General features: G+C 41.5%; 2 protein-coding genes across 2 annotated transcripts; both read left to right on the top strand.

Annotated features, from left to right (window-relative positions):
• Nucleotides 1–4202: 4202 nt before the first annotated feature.
• Nucleotides 4203–6835, top strand: LOC308380737 (E3 ubiquitin-protein ligase NEURL3-like; the record flags this gene model as incomplete). Its single annotated transcript, XM_080858141.1, has 4 exons — nucleotides 4203–4209; nucleotides 5580–6083; nucleotides 6195–6371; nucleotides 6687–6835. The coding sequence occupies 4 exons, from the start codon at nucleotides 4203–4205 to the stop codon at nucleotides 6833–6835; spliced, it is 837 nt and encodes a 278-aa protein (XP_080714267.1).
• An 11088-nt stretch (nucleotides 6836–17923) lies between these two features.
• LOC308380171 (E3 ubiquitin-protein ligase NEURL3-like) lies at nucleotides 17924–21279 on the top strand (the record flags this gene model as incomplete). Its single annotated transcript, XM_080857444.1, has 4 exons — nucleotides 17924–17942; nucleotides 18923–19426; nucleotides 19537–19719; nucleotides 21131–21279. 4 exons carry the CDS (start codon nucleotides 17924–17926, stop codon nucleotides 21277–21279), a joined length of 855 nt encoding a protein of 284 aa, XP_080713570.1.
• Nucleotides 21280–24806: the final 3527 nt, after the last annotated feature.

Genomic DNA, 24806 nt, shown 5'->3' with positions numbered 1-24806 from the left:
TGAACAGATATCAAAGACTGAGCGACATAGGAGGTCATTCGTCCCAGCTGCCATTGAACTTGAATTATTATGCTCTTTACACCATACCTCCTTCATCCACTGTACATAGTACATAGCTGCATTGTATTGTTTGTAAGGTCTGTATATATTGTTTGTAATTATTGTAAATATGTGAGAACTGCAAGATCCCTGAATTTCGGGATTAATATAGTATTTATATAGTATCTATCTATCTATCTATCTATCTATCTATCTATCTATCTAGATAGATAGATAATTGAGATCTCTGCAGTTCTGGGTTTGGACTCTGGTTTGAAGAAAGATGATAACATGGAAGACATGGTCATAAAGAATAAACCATATAGGGACAAGCTTCGTACTGTGGCCATGACAATGGCACTGGAGCTAAATGCTATGAGCCAGATTAGCCTCTGCAGGACCTTGGTCTTCTTGTCAATCATGGCCACTGAACAAACAGGAAGGGACTGGAGCAGTGCCAGTCTCTTGTGCATTGGGAGCTATTTCTCAAGAGTGTCAATCAGGAGTTGGAAATCGTAATTGCCGAGGTCGCAGGAGGAAACTAGGAACACTTTAGGGGCTCCCACTTTCTTCAGATTATTTGTCAGTCCTCCCTGATTTGGCTGTGATAAGTTCTTTTTCTTCCTCTCGGCGCGGATATCATTGTCAAACTTCGAGCGCACAAAACAGCTTTTTCTTCCTCCTAATCTCTTTAGCCAGCATGATATCATTCTCCTTAAATCTTTCAGAGGTGATAATGATGTAGGAGTCAAAGGTTTTGAATTTTACATCCTTAGATAAAGCTTTCACAAGACGTTTGTCTCATTCTAGCAGGATCTGACTTAGTCTTTATTTGAACTCTAATAGTTTCACATTCAATGTCAAACCATCTGTTGGATGAACTATTGCTTTTCACGTTTAGTACTGCATCCAGGATAATGGAAAAATTCTCTTGTGATCTGAATTTGAGTTATCTTTGTTATCTGTGCTTTCATTGTCATACTGTATATCACTAAACACCTTTAAGTCATGATCATTCACTTCATATTTTTTACACTTAGTCCTGCATTCAAAATTATGTAAAAGTTGATATCACAAAGTAATCAAATCATATAACACTCTTATGACCTGAAATTGAGTTATCTTTGTCATCTGATTGTGCTATCTTTGATATCTGTGTTTGCTTTATCATATATTACTACACCCCTTTAAGTTAAGGTCATTTATTTCATACTTTTGACTGAGGCATGATTTTTTTAATGCCTTACATTTTATAAATATATATATAAAAAAAACATTTGAACAGAAGTGTTTCTCTCCATGGAGCGTTCAGATTCGGATGGAGTGTAATTTAATTTACTACGTTCAAGGCACTTGCTTGGATTTCCAGTTAAAATGACAAAATATAACATTTAGATTTTCTATCAAAATAAGAAATTGTATCCATAACTTACAACAGCACTACAAACAAATCCAAACAAGTGACTGTAGGTGATTATATTATTTTGTGATGCATGTGTTTTGGCCTGTCTTGTGTTGTCTGTTTACCAGCTGCTTTGTGTTCTGTTTAGTAAATGTTCGGTGGATGCCAGATAAGAAACCACGTTGAGATATGTTTGTAAACACACTGACTGACAACCTCAAATACACGTAGGAGTCTTAATCAAGATATGTTAAGAGATATGATTAAATTCATTGGTCATTTGTGTATTCTTTTTTCCTCTTTACTCACTTTATATAACCCGATTAACGATTACCTTGAATGCTTTAATTTTTCAATGTGACCGGCCTATATCTACGAGGGTGAACAACTTCTGTTTAAGAGATCATTAAATAAACAAAAGTCACAGGTTAACCTTGAGAGAAATGAGTGAACAAGCTATCACTCACGTAAAATTTGCCAAATGAAGATATACTGGTTGCCTTTCTTTGAAAACCACAGAAACTGGGGGTGGAGTCCCAGGTTGAGGTGCGTTGGATGTGGTTTCAGGTACCTCCTTTGGGCTCAGATACACATACGCGTTTTTGTAAAAACGGGACGCGAGCAAATGCATTGATTCCTATGGTACGCCCCTTCTCCACCACGCGTTGCGTCTTTGAAGCGTTTTTTAGGTGCGCTTAAAAGTTGAACTATTCTCAACTTTCCAGCGCAAGGCAGGGAAGCGCACCACTTCTGTTTTGGCCGCCGCACTTTGCCAAGGCGTTACTGAAGCGTTTCTGCCTGAAAAAAGACGCGTATGTGTATCTGAGCCCTTAGTGTGCATGTGTATTTTTCTTGCTCTCCATTAGATTGTTTGCCTATAATGTTATTCAACATATCAACCTTTCCCGCTTTGACTACTTCAACGCCCTCCTAACGGGCCTGCCGCCTTCCGTGGTGAAACCACAACAGATGAATGATAGTAGTTGGCTTCCCCTATCATAGAGACCGATGGTGACAAATTACCAGTGTGCATGGTTTGTTCTTCCGTGCTATCTAACGAAAGTATAAAGCCATCAAAGCTGCAACGACACTTAAAGACAACCCATGCTCACTTGGTAGAAAAAAAACATTTAATATTTCCAGCCTCGTTTTAAATCGTTTGCGAGCTAGCTTTTAAAAGCCCTTCATCAAGTTGCATTTCGTGTCGGGCAGACCACCAAGCCATACATAATTGCGGAAAGTGTAATATTGCTAGCAGTTAGTGATATGTGCATAACAATGTTTGGGAAGGATGAGCCCGCCCTGTGGATGAATTGGCAGCTGATGTAAGAGCACAACTAGTCGCGAAACTCCCGAAGGCAGATTATTTTGCACTAGGCTACAATTAGATGCACCCACCGATGTGTCAAACTACGCCCAGCTTTTAGCGTTTGTGCGGTTTGTCGACCAAAATGAGATGCAGGAGGAATTTCTATTTTGTAAGCATCCGCCTGGACGTACAAATTCAGAGATTTTCAAAGGGATCGAGGATTTTTTTCGTGAACATGATATTCCCTGACCAAAATGTGTCGCTATGTGCAAATATCAAACTACAGGCCTCGTATGGGATATTTCAACCATACTTAAGCTTCTCAAGCTACTCAATTCTTTTCCCCTCCCTAATTGAATTCAGAGTGATGGCTAACTAAGGGAGAAAAAATTTCAATAATAAACAGAATAAATTGAAATGAGTTGTGTGTTTTACAGATGATGTGTAATTCGGTTCAAACATGTGTAGGGGACTGTGCGTGTGTGTGTGGCTATCATTTTGTTCCAAATAAAATATATATATATATCAGGCTTAAATTTGGGAAGGCAGGGTGTGGGGGTCCCTGCTCAGTGTTCCTCTCAGCTAAGGGGGCCTTAGGCTGAAAAATGTTGAAGATTCCGGGGTCAGGCCATGCTCCAGACTGGGGAACAGACTCATGTGTAATGGTCAGGCCATGCTCCAGACTGGGGAACAGACTCATGTGTAATGGTCAGGCCATGCTCCAGACTGGGGAACAGACTCATGTGTAATGGTTAGGCCATGCTCCAGACTGGGGAACAGACTCATGTGTAATGGTCAGGCCATGCTCCAGACTGGGGAACAGACTCATGTGTAATGGTCAGGCCATGCTCCAGACTGGGGAACAGACTCATGTGTAATGGTCAGGCCATGCTCCAGACTGGGGAACAGACTCATGTGTAATGGTCAGGCCATGCTGCAGACTGGGGAACAGACTCATGTGGTCTGTGGGGGTGCCAAGAGCACCAGTCCTTGGTGGAGTTTCACTGACTGTTCGATGGTTACAAGAGTTCAGTCTCCCACTCAACCACACTCATCCATCTACACACTAACTGAGCTGCCTGACCAGTAGAAATGTCTAACTTTTACTTTGTTTGGTTTTTTTGCAATCTCAATTGGGATCTCATGAAAACTCAACTGCCGACATGCCTTTCCAGACCCACTGACTTTCATCCTCACAGAAGGGCAAACAGAAGCTCTCAGACTCATGCACACAGACTTCCAGGTTCTTTTCCAACAATTCGACAGCCCCTCCCCTTTCCTTTTCACTGCCTCTCCCTGATGACAAATGTTTGTAACCCCCAGGCACGTGCGTTTCTGTGGCTATAAAGGCAGGCAGAGAAAGGCTCAGTCAAACAGAAACACACAGTTTAATGTATACCAGACTAGTCTGTGGGTCATGCACATACAGAATACAAAGAAATTACAGACAACATGAACGGTAAGCATTTTTACATCCTTTGTAAAACTTTTCTTTAATTCCAAAGCTGCAGTAATATTAACATGAAAGAAGTTTATTTTTTAGAAATGTACCAACCTGCACTTTTCCAGATCAAATCTCTTGTTTTTAGTTCTTGTTAGTTAGAGTTCAGACTATCCTACTTACATTTATAGTCATACAGATATCTACCATGTAGATCACCTTGTGAATAATGAAGGCTATAAACTTCAAATAGCAGACAGTCGCTAGTCCACAGACACACTGCATTGCCATGTTGTGGCAGTTTCAGCCATGGATCATGGACGCTTGCCAGTAAACCTGGCCCCTAAATAGTAAATATCCAGTAAGGCAAGAATGTGAAAGAGAAGTAGGGATGGTAGCCATCAGGAGTGGCAGTTTATCAGTCACCTGCTTCCCCAAATATTACACACATTCACTTTAATAACTAGACACACTCTTTTACCACTTTAAAACTCTTTTACCTCTTTACTCTTTAACCTCTTTAACACTCTTTTAACTCTTTAACACTCTTTCTTCCCAGCTATTTCTGTGAACAAGAAGACACACTCTTCTTCTGTAAACAAAAGCATTTTGATGGGGGAACACGAAATAATCCTTTGTGTTTTGAATTTATATGAATTGATTTAGATTACAAAGTCAATTTTGAATGTGTAATTCAAAACATGGTTGAGGAGAAAGCACTAGGTGGATGAGAGCCCTAAGATAGGTTAAGGTTTCATGTTTACATTAAACGCAGATTGGCCAATGTGATTGGACACACACTAATGTCAACAAAAGGGTGATTGGGATAACAACAGGGAGCTGTTTAGAGCAGTTTTTCTCAACCATAAACCAGTCGGTTGACCACTGGAAAGGGCTTCACGCAGCCCAGTGGTTGAGAAAAACAGCCCTAAACAGCTCCCTGTTGTTATCCCAATCACCCTTTTGTTGACATAATCGTGTGTCCAATCACATTGGCCAATCTGCGCTAAATGTAAACATGAGAATGGAATATAGATTAGGTAAAATAAAGTGGGGTGTCTGTTGGGCCCCGGCCTGTTACAAATACGAACAGGTGGGCCTCGGAGTAGAAAAGGTTGAGAACCAAAACTTAAGGATACAGGAGAAACACAGACTCCTCTCACCGCAGTGGTTCTGAGGATAACACAACAGTATCAGAGGACTAAAGCCATTTCCAAGTCCTACAAAACAAAGTCTAGGATAAGGAAGACACAAAATCATGATGACATTACACACAGGCCAAACCAGTCGGTTGATAGACTTTGCAGCCAAGATATTGAAATTTGCTTTTGATCAGTTGTTGCTGATCTCTCTAATCACTCTGATTGATTCTTTTTCTCATTTCCCAGTAGGGGCCAGGCACTCCCGCCCCTGTGGACTAACCTGCCTTGGCCCTCTGACCTTCCACCCTGGGGCCGTGGGCAAGAAGGTCACCCTCAGCCACGGGAACTGCAGGGCCTCGAGGGACTTGGAGACCTTCCATGATGGCCTGGTGTTCAGCAGTCGCCCGGTGAACCCTAAGGAGAAGGTGCAGATCAAGGTGGAGCGAAGCCTTTTAAACTGGCAGGGGGCCGTGCGGGTGGGATTCACCAACGTGTGCCCAACCACCCGCCCTCTCCCATCCATGGCCATACCCGCCCTCACAGACAAGCCTGGGTACTGCGCTCGGCCGGTGCCTCATAGTCACTGCCCGCCTGGCACCACGATCACCTTCTGGATGACCCGTAAGGGACACCTGGGTTACAAGACATCCACTGGAAGGTGTGAATATACGCAGACTGACTTGGACCTCACTCTTCCCCTTTGGGCCCTTATCGATGTCTACGGGCAGTCAACCACAGTGCTCTTACTCGGTGAGTTCACAGACGGTGTACACTGATGCCATTTCTATCTTATAGGCCAACTATAGCCAATGGGGTCTTACAGTCATTGACTGATCTTCTGGTTTTGTCTCTACTTTCCAGGTTCTGTAAGGAGGACTTGTATGGGTATGTTTATGAGAGAATCATGCCCTGTTCCTCACAGCTTGTTTCAATGTGGCTATGAAGAAATCAAACCTCGGTTAAAGAGAAGGATAGAGACGGCTCAAAAGAGCAAACCGTCTCAAGAGGACAAGGGCAACAATAGCAAACCTCCAAGAGGTGAGTGTTCCGTCTGAAGGCCAAATTTTTACAATTTTCAAATCTTGTTTATATACTCCTTGGATATTTTTTTTTTAAGTCATATTGGATTGTTGACCATTGCACTGTTGTATTGTATTGTTTTGCACTGTTGTACTTATTGGCACTGTTGTATTGTTTTGTGTTGTGATGTATATATGTGTTATATGTGTAAGCACACTGAGAACCACTGCACCAAGACAAATTCCTTGTTTGGCTAACTTGGCCAATAAAAGCTGATTCTGATTCTGATTGAGTCAGTCATTCCTGAAAGACACCTCTTCTGTGATCTTCCAGAATCCAGGTCAGAGGACTTGTGCTCGGTGTGCCTGGAGCGTGAAGGTAGTTTTGCCCTCCGCTGCGGACATCGCTGCCTGTGCCTGCCCTGTGCCAACAGGGTGTTTGCAGAGTTTGGGACATGTCCTCTGTGTCGGCAGAGTGTCTAGAAGGTTCCATGCAGTGCAGCTGTGTGTTGGAAGAGTTCGGGCAGGTCCTCTGTGTCGGCAGAGTGTCTAGAAGAGTTTGGGACGTGTCCTCTGTGGCGTCAGAGTGTCTAGAAGAGTTTGGGACGTGTCCTCTGTGTCGGCAGAGTGTCTAGAAGGTTCCATGCAGTGCAGCTGTGTGTTGGAAGAGTTTGGAACGTGTCCTCTGTGTCGGCAGAGTGTCTAGAAGAGTTTGGGACGTGTCCTCTGTGGCGTCAGAGTGTCTAGAAGGTTCCATGCGGTGGTTGTGGTGCTGCCCTGGTGCCCACAGGCTGATAAGGACACTGCAGGTTTCAGCCCAGATGAGTCTGGTAGACACTAGAAGCATACCTGCACCCTACCTCAAGCAGTGCTATATGTTATTGCACTCTGATGATGTTGTACAGCATTTATGCACTTTAAATACTGTTTTTAAGGAGCACATTTCCAATGTTTGATCAATGTGACTTGATTAAGGTTTACAAAAAATGTTTTAGTCCTGTTTACATTTTGTATTTGGTACTTGTAAATATTTGTAATTATAATTAAATCATGACTGGTCAAAACAATTACATTGGGTTATGGTTGATAATTGTTTTTCAAAAGAGGGACTGAGAGAGAGAGAGAGCGAGAGAGAGAGAGAGAGAGAGAGCGAGAGAGAACGGGGAGACTAACTTGCTAACTAGGTAAGACTGATAGTTATATTTTTAGAACTATGCGAAATCAGACAGAACCACCACTTCCATCCTTTAAACGTGATCAAATCGTAAAAGTGAAATAAACTGATCAGAGTTCTTGTATGGCTTCTTGCTTTCATCCCGTTAGTTGAAGACTGGTTTCTATGTTTTTGAAGATATGAGGAATGTTGAAATGTGACAGGGGCGAAACACACTTTTTCCTTGTTCATTTAGTTATTTTAGTTCATGGAGAGCATTAAGTTATTTTGGACAAAATAACTTAAATTTCAACAGAAATTTTAACCATCCCTAGCCAAAGGCCTGGAGTGCATTACATGCGCTAGTCTGAATGGATTTTGCAGTGGAGCCTCAAAGCAGTGTCCCGCACTTCGTGACTCGTGTGCCAGCATCACCACTGCAACTGTAGAAGGTGAGAAAATGAACCCTTCACTTTGACAAACACTGACAGTTGATTGAATACATTTTTTATAAAAAAAGTTTCTACTGTAGATTAATAGATAAGCTTAACATCCTTACTCTGAAGTCTAGATTTCTTTCTTTGTTTGAGATTTCTATCGGTCCATCTATTGGATTATGGGTTTGTGTTTTCCTCATGACTATATTATATTTTGTATTTTTTGTTTGCAGGGGGTACCACTGCTATAGGAAATGTCAAAAGGTGCATCCCATCTGCACAATGTCTCAGTGGTTCCCTGAACTATGGAATCTCTAGGGTCACACTGAGCGCCTTGTGCTGTAACACAGACAACTGCAACACTGGAAGTCCTCCAGGTAATTATTTTGTGCTGACGGAATCTAATGATGAATCTAATGTTCAGAAAGGAGGCTGTGGGATCAATTTAGCGACTTTTTAGGCTTTGTCTTCTAAATCTAATGCCAATTCAATTCTTCCTGCCCTGTTTGGTTAAAATAATAGAAATTCTACAAAGCTGAACATGAAAGCATGGTTAATCTTCCAGTTGCAGTAAATGACACGGCCAATGGGAGGCAGTGTTTCACCTCGGATTCGGCGGGCTTCTCATCAAGGCTTCAATGTGCCGGTGATGAGGATCGCTGTTTCTCTGCAACAGGTGTGTTTATTTGTGTGTGCAGTACTATGTATTTTGAATAAAATGGCGAAATATATTTCTAGACAGTAGAGGAACATACCAGTCGAGGGTATGTAACACTGAAAGAGTGGAAAAGTATATATTTAGTTATGTAATCTATTGCTTTATTGTTTTATATTGATAGTACATTATTGTTTATATCTCTCTGTCCCTCCCTTCTGATTTTCCCTTCCACCACTAGTTAGTGTTGATGGACAGAGCACTACCTGGAAGGGCTGTGCCACCAGAAATGCCTGCTCTGGAGCGTTTTCAGAGGAGCTGGACTCGGTGGCTGTGGAACTGACCTGCTGTGAGGGGAATCTGTGCAACAGTGCCTGGAGTGCTACACACAGTGTCCTGTTCCTGCTGTGGCCCCTGGGCTCTGTTCTGCTCTTCCACTGAGCTGGCTTCAACTCAGGGTGACTCCTCTACTTGTGTTTGTGTGTGTTTGTTTTCATTCATGTGTTCTTAATATTTCAGAAACTATTAAAATAACTCCTGGACACATTTAAAGTCCATTTTCTTTAAAGTTTAAATCTATTTAGGAAGTAAACAAGTTGTCATTTGGCAATGTCTTTATTCAAGATGAACATTTAAGTACTCATCACATCTTGCTAGGGCCTAGGTTTAAAAACTCAAAGTTTCCCTTTAATTGAAACAATTAATAATTTACATATGGTGTGATTGTTCATGTTATGTGAACTTGGAACTCACCTGAATCATTTGTGGGTTTCCAATGATAGTTTCGCCTTATAATTACCAGTGAGTGTGTGTGTGTGTCACCATTACAGCGAGTAGTAGGACTGCAGTTGCAACCAACCATCCTTTGGAGTGTTGAAGTGTTGCGCTGTCATGAGCAACTTTTCGCTCATGACAGCACCATTGATTATTTATTCCTGTGATAAAACTAATGCAAGCATCTTCTGTGTTTTGACTTGATGCTGTTTTCTGTTCAACCATTTCACTCTGTCTGCTATGTTTCCCTCCTAGTGATGTTGGTATGTAGTTGATTTGTTTTGTTCACTGAACATGACTTTTGGGATAATCATGTACAGTATGTATTCAGGTTTATTTGGTAGTTGGCTTAGCCACACCATCCACTCATGGCTGTGAAGACTCAAACTGTGGTAAAAATATAAAATAACAAAAAGCACAAAAGGTTTGTTTGTGTTTTCTTGATTGTGTATTGACATGTATCACATCACCCATTATATCATTATCAGTAAAAAGGTTCCTCTCACCAAAAAACAACCAATAAGACTGATCTAGTTATATTGTTTAAAAGTTTTGAATGGAATGTGACATGCACAAGACAGCAAGTTATGTTCAGATGGAAAAAAGGTAAAGCCAGGCCTGCAGCAGGCCATAACCGAGTCTGAGTGTCAACTGACAACAGCACCAATATGTTGCTAATCTCACCCAATTGGACAGGCATTACAGTGCAACCATTCAACACAACAGCAAATCAGTTAAGTTGAACACGTGGGGGTGCCACACAAAGTGTAGTGTCCACCACAGTGGTCAAAATAAAGATCAACCACAAAAATCAGTCTTAATGTAATATATCAGTCTCATAAAATATATTAAACTATCAATTTGGAACTCTGATTAATAATAAAAATGAATTACTACAGTGTCAGAATGGGAAAAGGTGGCACGTAGAAAAGAAAGCAGACCGGAGAAAGCTCTTGACAACGTGCAATGTGCAGGTCAGCAGATAAAATACAGAAGTACTGTAAAGGGGAAAGTACCACAAACATCTTGTGCTTTTACTGTGTCTAGAGTGGACCAGACGTTATGTAACCATCTCATGATCGATGGGGGGCGGCCTCTCGGGACCCGGAGTGACATCACATAACTGAGCTTTAAATGCTTGAACATTTCTTGTGTTTGGCAGAAGGGTTTCTCCAGCTATTGATGTTGATGTATCTTTCTTGACTGCATTGCATTGATGGTTGTATTGTGTCATCATTTACCAACTTAACTTATCTTGCTACTGTAAGAATATTAAGAGTCAGTTTTTAGTCTGCATAGAAAATATTAAAAGATCAGTTATACATAGGAAAATACAGAGGCGGGGGACCTTTAGCACAGGAAGTGTAGAGGCAGTTGAGACCTTTGAAGTCTCCAGATCAAAAACTGTCATATAGCTAATCAAAGAGTGTCGAGCAGGCAATTCTTGTCAACAACTGTTTTAATGTTAGACACGTCACGGGGTCAGACCAGGGGCAAGGATGGAAACGGCCTCCGAAGCAAGTTGGAAACCACTTTCGATATGTCACTCGCACAACAGTATAAGAGGGCCGCCTAACCGCTCTCTCATCAGAACTCATCTTCTCCGACCATACAGCTGTATCGTCGTACTTTGTTGTGCCTCAGTAAACTTTTCTACTTGGTTACATTTGAACTTGTACGCCTCTTAACTCGAACTCCAACACCGATTAGACACGTCATTTTCCTACACTACAAAAAAGCTTCGTCCGGTGACTCCTCTCTAAACCAGCACGCAGGTAGAAAATACCTAACACGTGTTATGTGGAGAAGTTCACTTTGATTTTGACTGATGGACACTCCCATCAATGAAGAGACCAATATATAAACCAACACATGTACGCCGAACTATCTACCGTCAAGATGGTGATTGAAGTCATTTTTGTTGTGATGTGCCTGCTTGTGTCTCAAGGTAAGAAGATTATATCATCTGAAAATGAAGTAATTTGTTGAAATGTGACAGGGGCGAAACACACTTTTTCCTTGTTCATTTAGTTATTTTAGTTCATGGAGAGCATTAAGTTATTTTGGACAAAATAACTTAAATTTCAACAGATATTTTAACCATCCCTAGCCAAAGGCCTGGAGTGCATTACATGCGCTAGTCTGAATGGATTTTGCAGTGGAGCCTCAAAGCAGTGTCCCGCACTTCGTGACTCGTGTGCCAGCATCACCACTGCAACTGTAGAAGGTGATAAAATGTACCCTTCACTTTGACAAACACTGACAGTTGATTGAATACATTTTTTATAAAAAAAGTTTCTACTGTAGATTAATAGATAAGCTTAACATCCTTACTCTGAAGTCTAGATTTCTTTCTTTGTTTGAGATTTCTATCGGTCCATCTATTGGATTATGGGTTTGTGTTTTCCTCACGACCACATTATATTTTGTATTTTTTGTTTGCAGGGGGTACCACTGCTGTAGGAAATTTGAAAAGGTGCGTCCCATCTGCACAATGTGTCAATGGTTCCGTGAACTATGGAATCTCTAGGGTCACACTGAGCGCCTTGTGCTGTACCACAGACTACTGCAACACCGGAAGTCCTCCAGGTAATTATTTTGTGCTAATGGAATCTTATGAGGAATCTAATGTTCAGGAAGGAGGCTATGGGGTCAATTTAGCGACTATTTAGTCATTGTCTTCTTAATCTAATGCCAATTCAATTCTTCCTGCCCTGTTTGGGTAAAATAATAGAAATTCTACAAAGCTGAACATGAAAGCATGGTTAATCTTTCAGTTGCAGTAAATGACACGGCCAATGGGAGGCAGTGTTTCACCTCTGACTCGGCGGGCTTCTCATCAAGGCTTCAATGTGCCGGTGATGAGGATCGCTGTTTCTCTGCAACAGGTGTGTTTATTTGTGTGTGCAGTACTATGTATTTAGAACAAAATGGCGAAATATATTTCTACACAGTAGAGGGGCATACCAGTCGAGGGTATGTAACACTGAAAGAGTGGAAAAGTATAACTTTAGTTATGTAATCTATTGCTTTATTGTTTTATATTGATAGTACATTATTGTTTATATCTCTCTGTCCCTCCCTTCTGATTTTCCCTTCCACCACTAGTTAGTGTTGATGGACAGAGCACTACCTGGAAGGGCTGTGCCACCAGAAATGCCTGCTCTGGAGCGTTTTCAGAGGAGCTGGGCTCGATGGCTGTGGAACTGACCTGCTGTGAGGGGGATCTGTGCAACAGTGCCTGGAGTGCTACACACAGTGTCCTGTTCCAACCTGTTCCAACCAATAAGACTGATCAAGTTATATTGTTTAGAACTATGTGAAAACAGGCAGAACCACCACTTCCATCCGTTAAACGTGATCAAATGGTAAAAGTGAAATAAACTGTTCAGAGTTGTAGTATGGCTACTTACTTTTATAGTCCAGAAAAAGTAGCATTTTACGACAGACTAATTGTAACATTTCTTTGTATAACAAGTTTCTTTGAATATGAATGTTGATATGCAAATGAGCTATACACTAATAGAATATGCCCAAAATACTCCCAAATAGGCTTAATTTTTTCCAAAATGAACCTTTGCATAGAAAAAGTTTATTTTTAAATTAATTTGAATATGCACATGAGCTCCACACTTATTGAATATGTCCTAATTTGCATAGGCAGAAACACCATTCATATATATGACGAATACATCTGCACAATCTTCATCCAATCATCGTACTGCCCATGGGTGATGGCAATGCTGCTTATAGACTGGCCACTAACCTGAAGACTGCCTGGCTTGGTAGTACCTGCCAGGGGTATGGTGTTTCTGCCTATGCAAATTAGTACATATTAAATAAGAGTGGAGCTCATGTGCATATTCAAACTCATTTCAAAAGAAACTTGTAATACAAAAAAAACCATACAATAACTCTACAATACACTTGTGGTAACAAAGTATTTTTTTAATCAGTCCAACATGTTATTGTAACACATTTTACTGCTCTGTACTGCTTCTAGTAAATGCACAAATGGCTCCTCAGTTGAGTGCAGAAGAGTATGATGTAGAAGTGAGCATAGGAGTACTAGCCCTGCTCCAAGCCCTGGCCTGATTGGTCACTGACTGACCAATAGACTTGGTTTTAGCAACAGCACCTCACCGCATGATCTGCATAATACCAGGTGTCCAGGTAAGACCTTCATCAACAGGATCAACTGTCAATCATGAGGTCTCTGGTGTGGGGAGCTCCTCCTCTGCTGCCTCAAACGTGAGGGGAAGGGCTTCCTCTTCTCTCAGTCGTCCTCCAGGTGGCGCCATTTCCAAGGATGTAGTCACCTTACAAATGTACAAAACAGAAAACGACACACTAACATGGGGAACAGCATGACATCAGAGAAGGATCTTGTAAAGTGCACACTACTGTTCACAAAAACTTAAACAGAAACTGTTTTAAAGTTGCAGTAGGTAATCCTTATTAAAATAACTTTTTGTCACATTTGCTAAAACTGTCACTATGTCCTGACAGTAGTAAATGAGAAGGTCATCTGTGGAAGAAAAATCAGGCTCCTCTAGCTCCTACTGCCATTGGCAAGAGTCCCTCATGACCAAATCAAAACAACCAATCATAGCCTGGAGGAGGGTCTGACAGAGTGTCAGTCACTGCCTGTGCACACGTGGTGGACAGAGAGGTATGGGAGTTATAGTGAGAGTAGATTTGCTCCCCGTTTTGCATCCTCACTGATTGAAGTTGATCAGTGAAGATGAATTGAACAACATTTAAATCTCTACTCTTAGTTCTACTTTGTAAACTAAATACTTCAATATCAAGTCCAAGGGCACAGCAGCTATCATTGAATGGTTGAGTATTTATTTGGCACCAGTTTTCATCAGAGCTTCTGGGCTGATTTTCTTTACAGTACATGAGTCATAAAAGTAGTAGTAATTGTTGTTGTGACTCTACTTTGGTGTCTTTCTCACCTGTGTCTTTTTCAGACTTGTCCTTATGGCCACACTGTGGGACATGGACTTCCCAGCTTCCTACATTTCTACAAACGTATGCAATGGAATAAAAGGTCATTCACAGCCATCCATCCGTGAGGTGATTTTGGGGGATACAAGGTGGGCACTAAAACAATTAGCTGTACCTCCAGGTCTTTTGGAAAGGAGAACAGTGGGGGTCTAGCAACAGGACTTGTTGTTTGTGTTGTTCTGCTGTTTTGAGTTTTAGTCTGCCTTTTAGGAAGTTTGCCTGCTAGTCTTGGACTAAAGCACCAAAGCTCGTTAGACTACTTTAGAATCATTTTACATTTTCAATGGAGGATACACAGAAATGAGCGGGTTGCTATGAAATGAAATGACAGTAGAACCCAGCGTGATCATGCATCCAATGACTTTGAACCTTTTTGTGAGGTGTTCACAGGCTGCGTCCTGCATAGGACAGCACTGTGACAAAATAAAACATATGGAATGTTTGTTGTTGTAAGTAAGATTATTCTGGTCAGACTTGTTTGAATCAGCTGCAGGCCAAGGTGGAGTTGCTGTCAGTATGTTGAACGTGATGGCTGATGGCAACTACTGACAGGCCTGAGAGTCAAGGAATGCCTTGAGGCTTGAGGACAGATATACTTGAACTGACTGATATGATCTGCACTAGAGAAACATTAGTTTTATGCTCCGATTCACTGATTTGGATGGCGTATGTGCCAAACAGCTGACCGAGTAGCTGACCGAGAGTTACCATTACTGAGATCCTGATTGCTGGAATTTTGGACCTCAAAAATGAATGAGAATGAGTTAAATTATAGATATTATAGAAGACAGATATTTAGTTATTGTGCCCCTAGGAAGGTAACAGCAGATATACTTGAAGTGATCTGTGTTGCTGCATGTCTTCAGTCTTCTGCTGAAATGGTCATACTAACATCACAGCACACACTCACTCTGTATCACTGCAAGTTGTGTCAAAGCTACAGTACGCTTTAGTTTATCTAGTACCTTAATCGAATCCCTCAAGCACTCTATTCCGATCTTATGATCCCAGCACCGGGAATGGAACTCTATTCTGATCTTATGATTCCAGCACCGGGAATGGAACTCTATTCCGATCTTATGATCCCAGCACCGGGGATGTAACTCTATTCTGATCTTATGATCTGTCAGGGGATGGAACTCTATTCTGATCTTATGATCCCAGCTCAGGGAATGGAACTTGAAATTGTGCCTCCTGTAGAAAGAAATCCCAATTAAATGTTCAAGGGTTTTCTTTTCTTTTTTTACCAGGATTTTTTTCATCCTGGAAAAGTCATGACACTTTAAAATCCCATTTTCCAGGCCTGGACAAATCATGAAATTCAGTAAATTCATTGACAGTTTTGGAAAAATTAATTCTGGAGTAAATTAATTAGTTTTAGAAAAGTAATCTTGTTGTAAGTAGGTCTAATTAAATTAATTATTGTGCTCTTCCAATGATGATGTTTTGTTGTCAGAATTTCTCCAGTGTTACCACTGGAATTGACATAGCCTGACCTATTAAAAAAAAGAATGTAATTTTCATGAACACATTAGACTCAAACCTGTGGACTAAAGAAGGCAATTTTGTGTACTTGTAGATTGTGAAAGCTCAGTGACAAATCACCAAGGATCCTTGACAAGTCATGGAAAAGTTTTAAAATGTCAATGAAAATGGGTGGGAACCCAGACAGGTCACATGAATACTGCAGACCGCACCCCCACTGTCTGTCATTAAGTGAAGGCACATGGAGGCCCATAATAACTTGTCATACTTATCACAATGTGTTTATTATGGGTGTGCTGTTTACTTTATATTTGCACATCCCTGGGTGAGAAAAATTCCCGTTTTCATAAAAACGTATTTGTGAGATGTTCACAGGGCTGAACCTATAAAGGACATTGCATGATGTATTATTCCTTCAAGGCCATGATGTGTTCAAAACAAACAACCTACAACACAAGACATGAATGGCAGTAATCTATGAAATAGGTTTCAGGCAAACAGCTCTTCACTGGGCCTTTCTAAATAATGAGGGGTCCCTCCCCCTACAAAAAGGCAGCCTTTCTCCTTGAGGTCCACTGCCTCCAATCCTAAACAGAGGCCTGGTTTGCTTGTCCTGTCTCTTACAGAACTTACTGGAAAGGCTTCCACTCAAGACTCCAGCCAAGGCCAAATGCCCCTTGCAACATTAATAAAAGCAAAACTGAATTTGTGGATCCTGCCCGTGATTCGGATCAGCTCCAGAATGTAATGGCCCACACTACACCCTTCCACCAAGTTTCAAGTTTCATGAACATTGGGGCAGGAGTTGTTCTGTAATCCTGCAAACAAACAAATCACACCCTAAACATAATCTCCTTGGCTGAAGAAAGAAAACATTTCTTATCATTGTGGTATGTAAACATGTCAACATTGTGGTATGTAAACATGTCAACATGTAGACATTGTGCTATGTAAACCTGTTCCTGATTTACAGACCCTGCTACTGACAATAAAGAGGTTTCTCTGAAAACTCTAGGTAGACTGCATATTAAAGTTGCAAAAATATTAACTTGCAATGTAAACCACCTCTTAGGTGAAAGGACTGCTTGGGATATGAAGCAGCAATTACCATTGCATGTAATAAGAAGTGAAATATTTGTTTAGGTGTCTGAGATGAAATGAGAAATGGCTGCATTGAAATGGTCCTATGTATCATAACATTTGTGAGTTTGTAAGATCTTGCATGCAGCATCTTACCCAAAAGAAAAATCAAAAATGACAATCAACTTTTCTCTGGTTCAATCTTGCTCACAGTATTCTCAATGTAATCAGGATCTCAGTGCTTAAGTGCACAATGTTAATGCTAGACAAGATGCAGTTGCATCAGTCTAACAAAAGCTTTATTGTGTAATGGTCAGGCCATGCTCCAGACTGGGTAACAGACTCATGTGGTCTGTGGGGGTGCTCAGAGGACTAGTCCTTAGTGGAGTTTCACTGACTGTGTGATAGTTACAAGAGTTCAGTCTCCCACTCAACCGCACTCATCCATCTACACACTAACTGTGCTGCCCAGACCAGTAGAAATGTCTAACTTTTATTCTGTATGTTCTTTTCTTTTTGCAATCTCAATTTGCATCTCACAAAGTAGTTTATTTAACAGCTACTTTTAGTGTTATAGTATGTAAATGTTTTGTAAAAATAAAGATTGTCTTCATATCATGCATTAGAACACTTTAAAGCATGAAGAAGAATAACATGGTATGAAAACTCGACCTCCGACTTGCCTTTCCTAACCCACTGACTTTCATTCTCACAGAAGAGCAAACAGAAGCTGTCAGACTCATGCGCACAGACTTCTAGGTACTTTTCCAGCCCCTCCCCTTTCCTTTTCACTGCCTCTGCCTGATGACCAATGTTTGTAAACCCCAGGCACGTGCGATTCTGTGGCTATAAAGGCAGGCTGATAAGAGTTCAGTCAAACAGAAACAGACAGTTTAACGGATTACCAGACTAGTCTGTGGGTCTGACCAGATCTCATCAACGACAATACATGTGCACATACAGAATACAAAGACATGACAGACAACATGCATGGTAAGCATTTTTATACCATTTGTAAAACTCTTCTTTCATTGCAAAGCTGCAGTAATATTATCTTGAAAGAAGGTTCTTTTTTTAGAAATGTCCCAACCTGTACTTTTCCAGATCAAATCTCTTGTTTTTAGTTCTTGTTATTTAGAGCTCAGTCTATACTACTACCATACAGTCCTACAGATACCTACCATGGAGCTCACCTTGTGAATGAGAAAGGCTATTAAACCTCAAGTAGTAGACAGTTGAAGATTGTCATGATGCAAGCATTGCCATGTTGTGGCAGTTACAGTCGCATCATGAAGGCTTGCCAGTAAACATGGGCCCTAAGCCAGTAAATATGGCAAGAATGTGACAGGGAAGTAGAGATGGTAGCCATCAGGAGTGGCAGTTTATCAGTCACCTGCTTACCCAAATATTATTATTGCACTGAGCCATGCATGAAGACACACTCTTTTACCTCTTTAACACTCTTTCTGACTAGCTTCTTCTGTAAACAAAAGCAGTTTGATGGGGAACACGAAATAATCCTTTGTGTTTTGAATTTATATGAATTGATTTAAATTATGAAGTCGGTTTCAAATATATCATTTAAAACATGGTTGGGGAGAGAGCTCTATAAGTGGGTGAGAGCTCTGAAGATTACATGATTACATGTAAACCAGTGTGGCCAATGTGATTGGACACACGATGATGTCAACAAAAGGGTGATTGGGATAACAACACTGAGCTGTTTAGATGACACAGACTCCCCTCACCCCAGTGCTCCTGAGGATAGCACAACAGTATCAGAAGACTAAAACCATTTCCAATTCCTTCAAAACAAAGGCTAGGATAAGAAAAACACACAAGCCTGATGACATTACACACAGGCCAAACCAGTCGGTTGATAGACTTTGCAGCCAAGATACTGCAATGTGCTTTTGATCAGTTGCTGCGGATCTCTCTAATCACTCTGATTGATTATTATTCTCATTTCCCAGTAGGGGCCAGGACCACCCGCCCCTGTGGACTAACCTGCCTTGGCCCTCTGACCTTCAACCCTGGGGCCGTGGGCAAGAAGGTCACCCTCAGCCACGGGAACTGCAGGGCCTCGAGGGACTTGGAGACCTTCCATGATGGCCTGGTGTTCAGCAGTCGCCCGGTGAACCCTAAGGAGAAGGTGCAGATCAAGGTGGAGCGAAGCCTTTTAAACTGGGAGGGCGCCGTGAGGGTGGGCTTCACCAACGTGTGCCCAACCACCCGCCCTCTCCCGTCCCTGGCCATGCCCGACCTCACAGACAAGCCTGGGTACTGCGCTCGGCCGGTGCCTCATAGTTACTGCCCGCCCGGCACCACGATCACCTTCTGGATGACCCGTAGGGGACACATGGGTTACAAGACATCCACTGGATGGCGTGAATATACGCACACTGATTTGGATTTCACTCTTCCCCTTTGGGCCCTTATTGATGTCTACGGGCAGTCGACCACAGTGCTCTTACTCGGTAAGTTCACAGAAGATGTACACTGATGCCATTTCTATTTTATAGGCCAACTATAGCCAATGGGTCCTATGGTAATTGACTGATCTTCTGGTTATGTCTTTACTGTCCAGGTTCTGTAAGGAGGACTTGTATGGGTTTGTTTATGAGAGAATCATGCCCTGTTCCTCACAGCTTGTTTCAATGTGGCTATGAAGACACCCCAGCTCGGTTAAAGAGAAGGATAGAGACGGCACAAAAGAGGAGCAAACCGCCTCAAGAGGACCAAAGCAACAATAACAACCATTGGAGATCAGGTTAGTATCAACTCATACAGTAGAAATATCTAAAAAAAATAAATAATAATGGAGCAACTTGTTATCGCTTTTACAATATGCAAACCTTGAGTCAGGCAAGTCTTACTGTAAGACCATTGAAAAATCTTCTTCAACTGGGGCTCCACGACCCCCAGGGGGTCTGCGGAGGTACTGCAGGGGGTCCCCCAAATAATTTCATCTGAAGCATTTTTAAAATAATACTTAGGCTACCCATGAATCTTCACACGGTCATTTTCTCACCATAGCAACATGTGCAGCTACAGTAGCCTACATTTAGCCATACCACGTTAACTTCCATAACCATACAATTTGAAATAATTGTTTTGTAATTTCTCGGAATAAAGCTCCATGTCAGACACCGCTGATGGCCATTGTTCAGATGATCTACCTTCAGAGAATGCCAACACCCCTTCCATGAATAGCCATTAGCGCAAACGGGAAAGAGACGCATACTTAAATAATTACGTTTGGCTTCACCTAAGAGACCGGTGGTGACGAAATACCAGTTTGCATGGCCTGCTCTTCCGTGCTATCAAAACGAAAGTATAAAGCCAACAAGCTGCAACGACACTTACAGACAACCCATGCTAACTTGAAAGAAAAAAAACCTTTCACATTTCCAGGCTCGTTTGATATGCAAAATAATGTTTGGGAAGGATGAGTACGTAAAAAAAACTGAAATGACTTGGCAGCTGATGTGAGGGCACAACTTGTGCAAAATAATCTGTCTTCGGGAGTTTCGCTACTACAAAGATGAATCCACCGATGTGCCAAACAAAGGCCAGCTTTAGCGTGTGGTTCGTCGACCAAAATGAGATGCAGGAAGAAATTATATTCTGTACGCAGCTGCCTGGACGTACAAGAAGTTCAGAGAATTTTAAAGTGATCAACATTTTTTTCCGTGAGCATGATGCCTGGTCAAAATGTGTCGCAATGTGCACAGACGGTGCAATAACCATGTGTGACGCACTGCATGGTTCATAGAGAGAATCTTGTTGCCAAAGACATGAGTGATGATTTGTCAAACGTCAGGCCTCTCACTAGACATGAGATATTTCATCCATACTTTTCAAGCTACTCAATTCTTTGTCCCTCCCTAGTTGAATTTATATAATGGCTGTGAATTTCAATAATAAACAGAATACATTGAAACGAGTTGTGTGTTACAGATGTGTAATTCTGCTCAAACATGTGTAGGGGTGTATGTGTGTGTGTGTGTGTGTGTGTGTGTGTGTGTGTGTGTGTGACTGACACTTATATTTGAATATCAGGCCTACATTTGGGCGGCGGGAAGGGGGTCCCTGCTCGGTGTCCCTCTCTGCCAAGGGGTCCTTGGGCTGAAAAAGGTTGAAGACCCCTGGTCTAAGACATTTCTTCTGTGATCTTCCAGAATCCAGGTCAGAGGACTTGTGCTCGGTGTGCCAGGATCGTGAAGCTAGTTTGACCCTCCGCTGCGGACATCGCTGCCTATGCCTCCCCTGTGCCAACAGGGTGTTTGCAGAGTTCGGGACGTGTCCTCTGTGTCGGCAGAGTGTCTAGAAGAGTTCAGGACGTGTCCTCTGTCTCGGCAGAGTGTCTAGAAGAGTTTGGGACGTGTCCTCTGTGTCGGCAGAGTGTCTAGAAGAGTTTGGGACGTGTCCTCTGTGTCGGCAGAGTGTCTACAAGAGTTTGGGACGTGTCCTCTGTCTCGGCAGAGTGTCTAGAAGAGTTTGGGACGTGTCCTCTGTGTCGGCAGAGTGTCTAGAAGAGTTTGGGACGTGTCCTCTGTGTCGGCAGAGTGTCTAGAAGAGTTTGGGACGTGTCCTCTGTGTCGGCAGAGTGTCTAGAAGAGTTTGGGACGTGTCCTCTGTGTCGGCAGAGTGTCTAGAAGAGTTTGGGACGTGTCCTCTGTGTCGGCAGAGTGTCTAGAAGAGTTTGGGACGTGTCCTCTGTCTCGGCAGAGTGTCTAGAAGAGTTCAGGACGTGTCCTCTGTCTCGGCAGAGTGTCTAGAAGAGTTTGGGACGTGTCCTCTGTGTCGGCAGAGTGTCTAGAAGAGTTTGGGACGTGTCCTCTGTGTCGGCAGAGTGTCTAGAAGAGTTTGGGACGTGTCCTCTGTCTTGGCAGAGTGTCTAGAAGAGTTTGGGACGTGTCCTCTGTGTCGGCAGAGTGTCTAGAAGAGTTTCGGACGTGTCCTCTGTCTCGGCAGAGTGTCTAGAAGAGTTTGGGACGTGTACTCTGTCGGCAGACAGTCTAGAATGTTCCATGCGGTGGTTGTGGTGCTGCCGTGCTGCCCACAGGCTAATAAAGACACTTAAAGGTTTCAAATCAGATGCGTCTGGTAGACACTCACAAGTATACCTGCTGCACCCTACCTCAAGAAGTGCTATTGTTATATGTTATTGCACGCTGATCATGTTGTACTGCATTAATGCACTTTAAATACTGTGTTGATAAAGATAAAAAAAAAGTTCTGATAAACCAAATGTACTAAATATTTTAGATAGACTAAAAATGGTCTGTGTACTGTGTGTACTGTCTACACCATAAAATGGACATATATTATGTTCTGCCATTCTGTTTATACAGTTTATTCATTATGGTACTTGTACTGTGAATATTTGTAAATATAATTAAATTATGACACATATCCATTTGGTTATGGTTGACGATTGTTTGTTTTTTGAGAGAGAGAGAGAGAGAGTGACAGAGAGAGAGAGAGAGAGAGAGAGAGAGAGAGAGAGAGAGAGAGAGAGAGAGAGAGAGAATGGGGAGACACACATCACTGACTTGGAGACAGATGGGGAGTGTCCTGTCTGAACAGCTCATGATTAAATTGGTGATGATCAGGACCAAAACCTCACGCCACAAAACCATCTTTTTCCCGGCTGCAGTTAGCCTTGTTACCCCCACCTGACTTGGACTCTTCTCCCGCCCCCCCACCTCAAGTCTGTGTTACATTAACACACACTACATTGCACATTGCACATCCACATTGCATTATGCACTCCACTTTACTTCCCTTTATGTATTGTTTATATATTGTATCGTATATATTGTGTTCACTTTGTTCTTATGTGTAGTACGTATTGTGTGGGTATATTTTATGTTATGTGTAGTACGTATTGTGTGGGTATATTCTATGTTATGTGTAGTACTTATTGTGTTTGTATATTTTATGTTATGTGTAGTACGTATTGTGTGGGTATATTCTATGTTATGTGTAGTACTTATTGTGTTTGTATATTTTATGTTATGTGTAGTACGTATTGTGTGGGTATATTCTATGTTATGTGTAGTACTTATTGTGTTTGTATATTTTATGTTATGTGTAGTACGTATTGTGTTTGTATATTTTATGTTATGTGTAGTACGTATTGTGTGGGTATATTCTATGTTATGTGTAGTACTTATTGTGTTTGTATATTCTATGTTATGTGTAGTACGTATTGTGTGGGTATATTCTATGTTATGTGTAGTACGTATTGTGTTTGTATATTCTATGTTATGTGTAGTACTTATTGTCTTTGTATATTTTATGTTATGTGTAGTACTTATTGTGTCTGTATATTCTTATGTTTACTGTATGCACCTACTCACCAGAACAAATTCCTGGTAGGTGTAAACCTACTTGGCAATAAACTCGATTCTGATTCTGATGGTGGACCGACTCAACCCTTTTAAATGGACTGACTCAAGACCATGCCCAAAGGTAGACCAGCAACAATGACCCTTATTGATCGCCTCATGGTATTGTCAGTCCTTTAGTGTTCCTTGTGTTTTTCAATTCCTGTTCTGAGATCGCATTTGTTTTTAAAATTGTGCAAAAAGGAAATGTATTCATGAAGACCTTTCATGTTTTAATATAAATCCTCTCAAATCTTATCACAAAGCCAGACACCGCAAAAGCATTCTGATTAAAGGAACTCGAGAACAGCCATTAGGCCCTGTCAGTCAAACTCGAGCGATTGTCCTTAATTGTGATTGGCTAACAGCCGTTGTAAAATCCAGCATTACCTTACAATTTGACCTGATTACATTCCATATTACTGCGCAGCGAATGGCAAGGCATTCATATAGCGCATTTCATACCCAGTGTTCCATCTGGCTGTTGCGTTGCTTCAAGGGTTGCGTGGCAACGATTTATTTAGGAACTATAATTTTTAGTGGCGGAAGAATGACGGTTTATCATTAATTTAAGAAACAATAGTTTAATGATAAACCGTCATTCTTCCGCCACTAAAAATTATAGTTCCTAAATAAATCGTTGCTTCCACCTTCATTAGTTAAAGATTGGTTTCCATGTTTTTGGAGATATGCTCCCTATTGACTAGGTGGCCATATTGCAGCCATTTGAACATTTCTGTGTGATTTTGGAAGGACAAACTTGAATCTGTCCTTACAATATAGAGATCAAGAATACACAGATGTGACTTGTTTAAAGGACTCAGGAAAGTTGACGAATTCCATCCTTCAGACGTCATGAAACCGTAAAAGTGAAAGAAACTGATCAGAATTCTTGTATGGCTTCTTGCTTCATCCGCATTAATTGAAGACTGGTTTCTATGTTTTTGAAGATATGCTGCCACCTAGTGACAATGTGATGTTTTTTTCCAGTGACACCTAGAGAAACCAGATATGATTGTTTTTTGAGAAAAGATGATGACATGGAAGACATGGTCATATAGAATAAACCATATAGGGACATCTCTGAAGTAAGTCAGCTGCACATTACCCCTCCATTAAAATACAAGGGTCGTTAGACATTGTTAATTACTCTATGCAGAGCATTACATAGCTGTCAAATACCTCAAGACTAGCAGCAGTGTGATTTGCATCAAAACTAACTACAGAGGAAGCATTGTGGACCTACTTTGCATTAAGAAATGATGAAAAAACACAGCTGGGCATTAAATATTATTTTTCACAACCATTTATTTTCACACAACTTCTCTGTGACAGAGGGTTGTGCTGTGACTGCACAATATGATGTTACAGTGAAACACTGGATGGCAAGTTGTTCAATTTTGAGCCTTTCCAGTGAGTCAGGAACTTGAGTCTGCTGGTCATCCAGGTCTTAGGACAGGAC

The sequence above is a fragment of the Sprattus sprattus genome, assembly GCF_963457725.1.
Source record: "Sprattus sprattus genome assembly, chromosome: 19".
NCBI classification, from domain to species: domain Eukaryota; kingdom Metazoa; phylum Chordata; class Actinopteri; order Clupeiformes; family Clupeidae; genus Sprattus; species Sprattus sprattus.
This window is presented reverse-complemented; position numbering and strand designations above follow the sequence as displayed.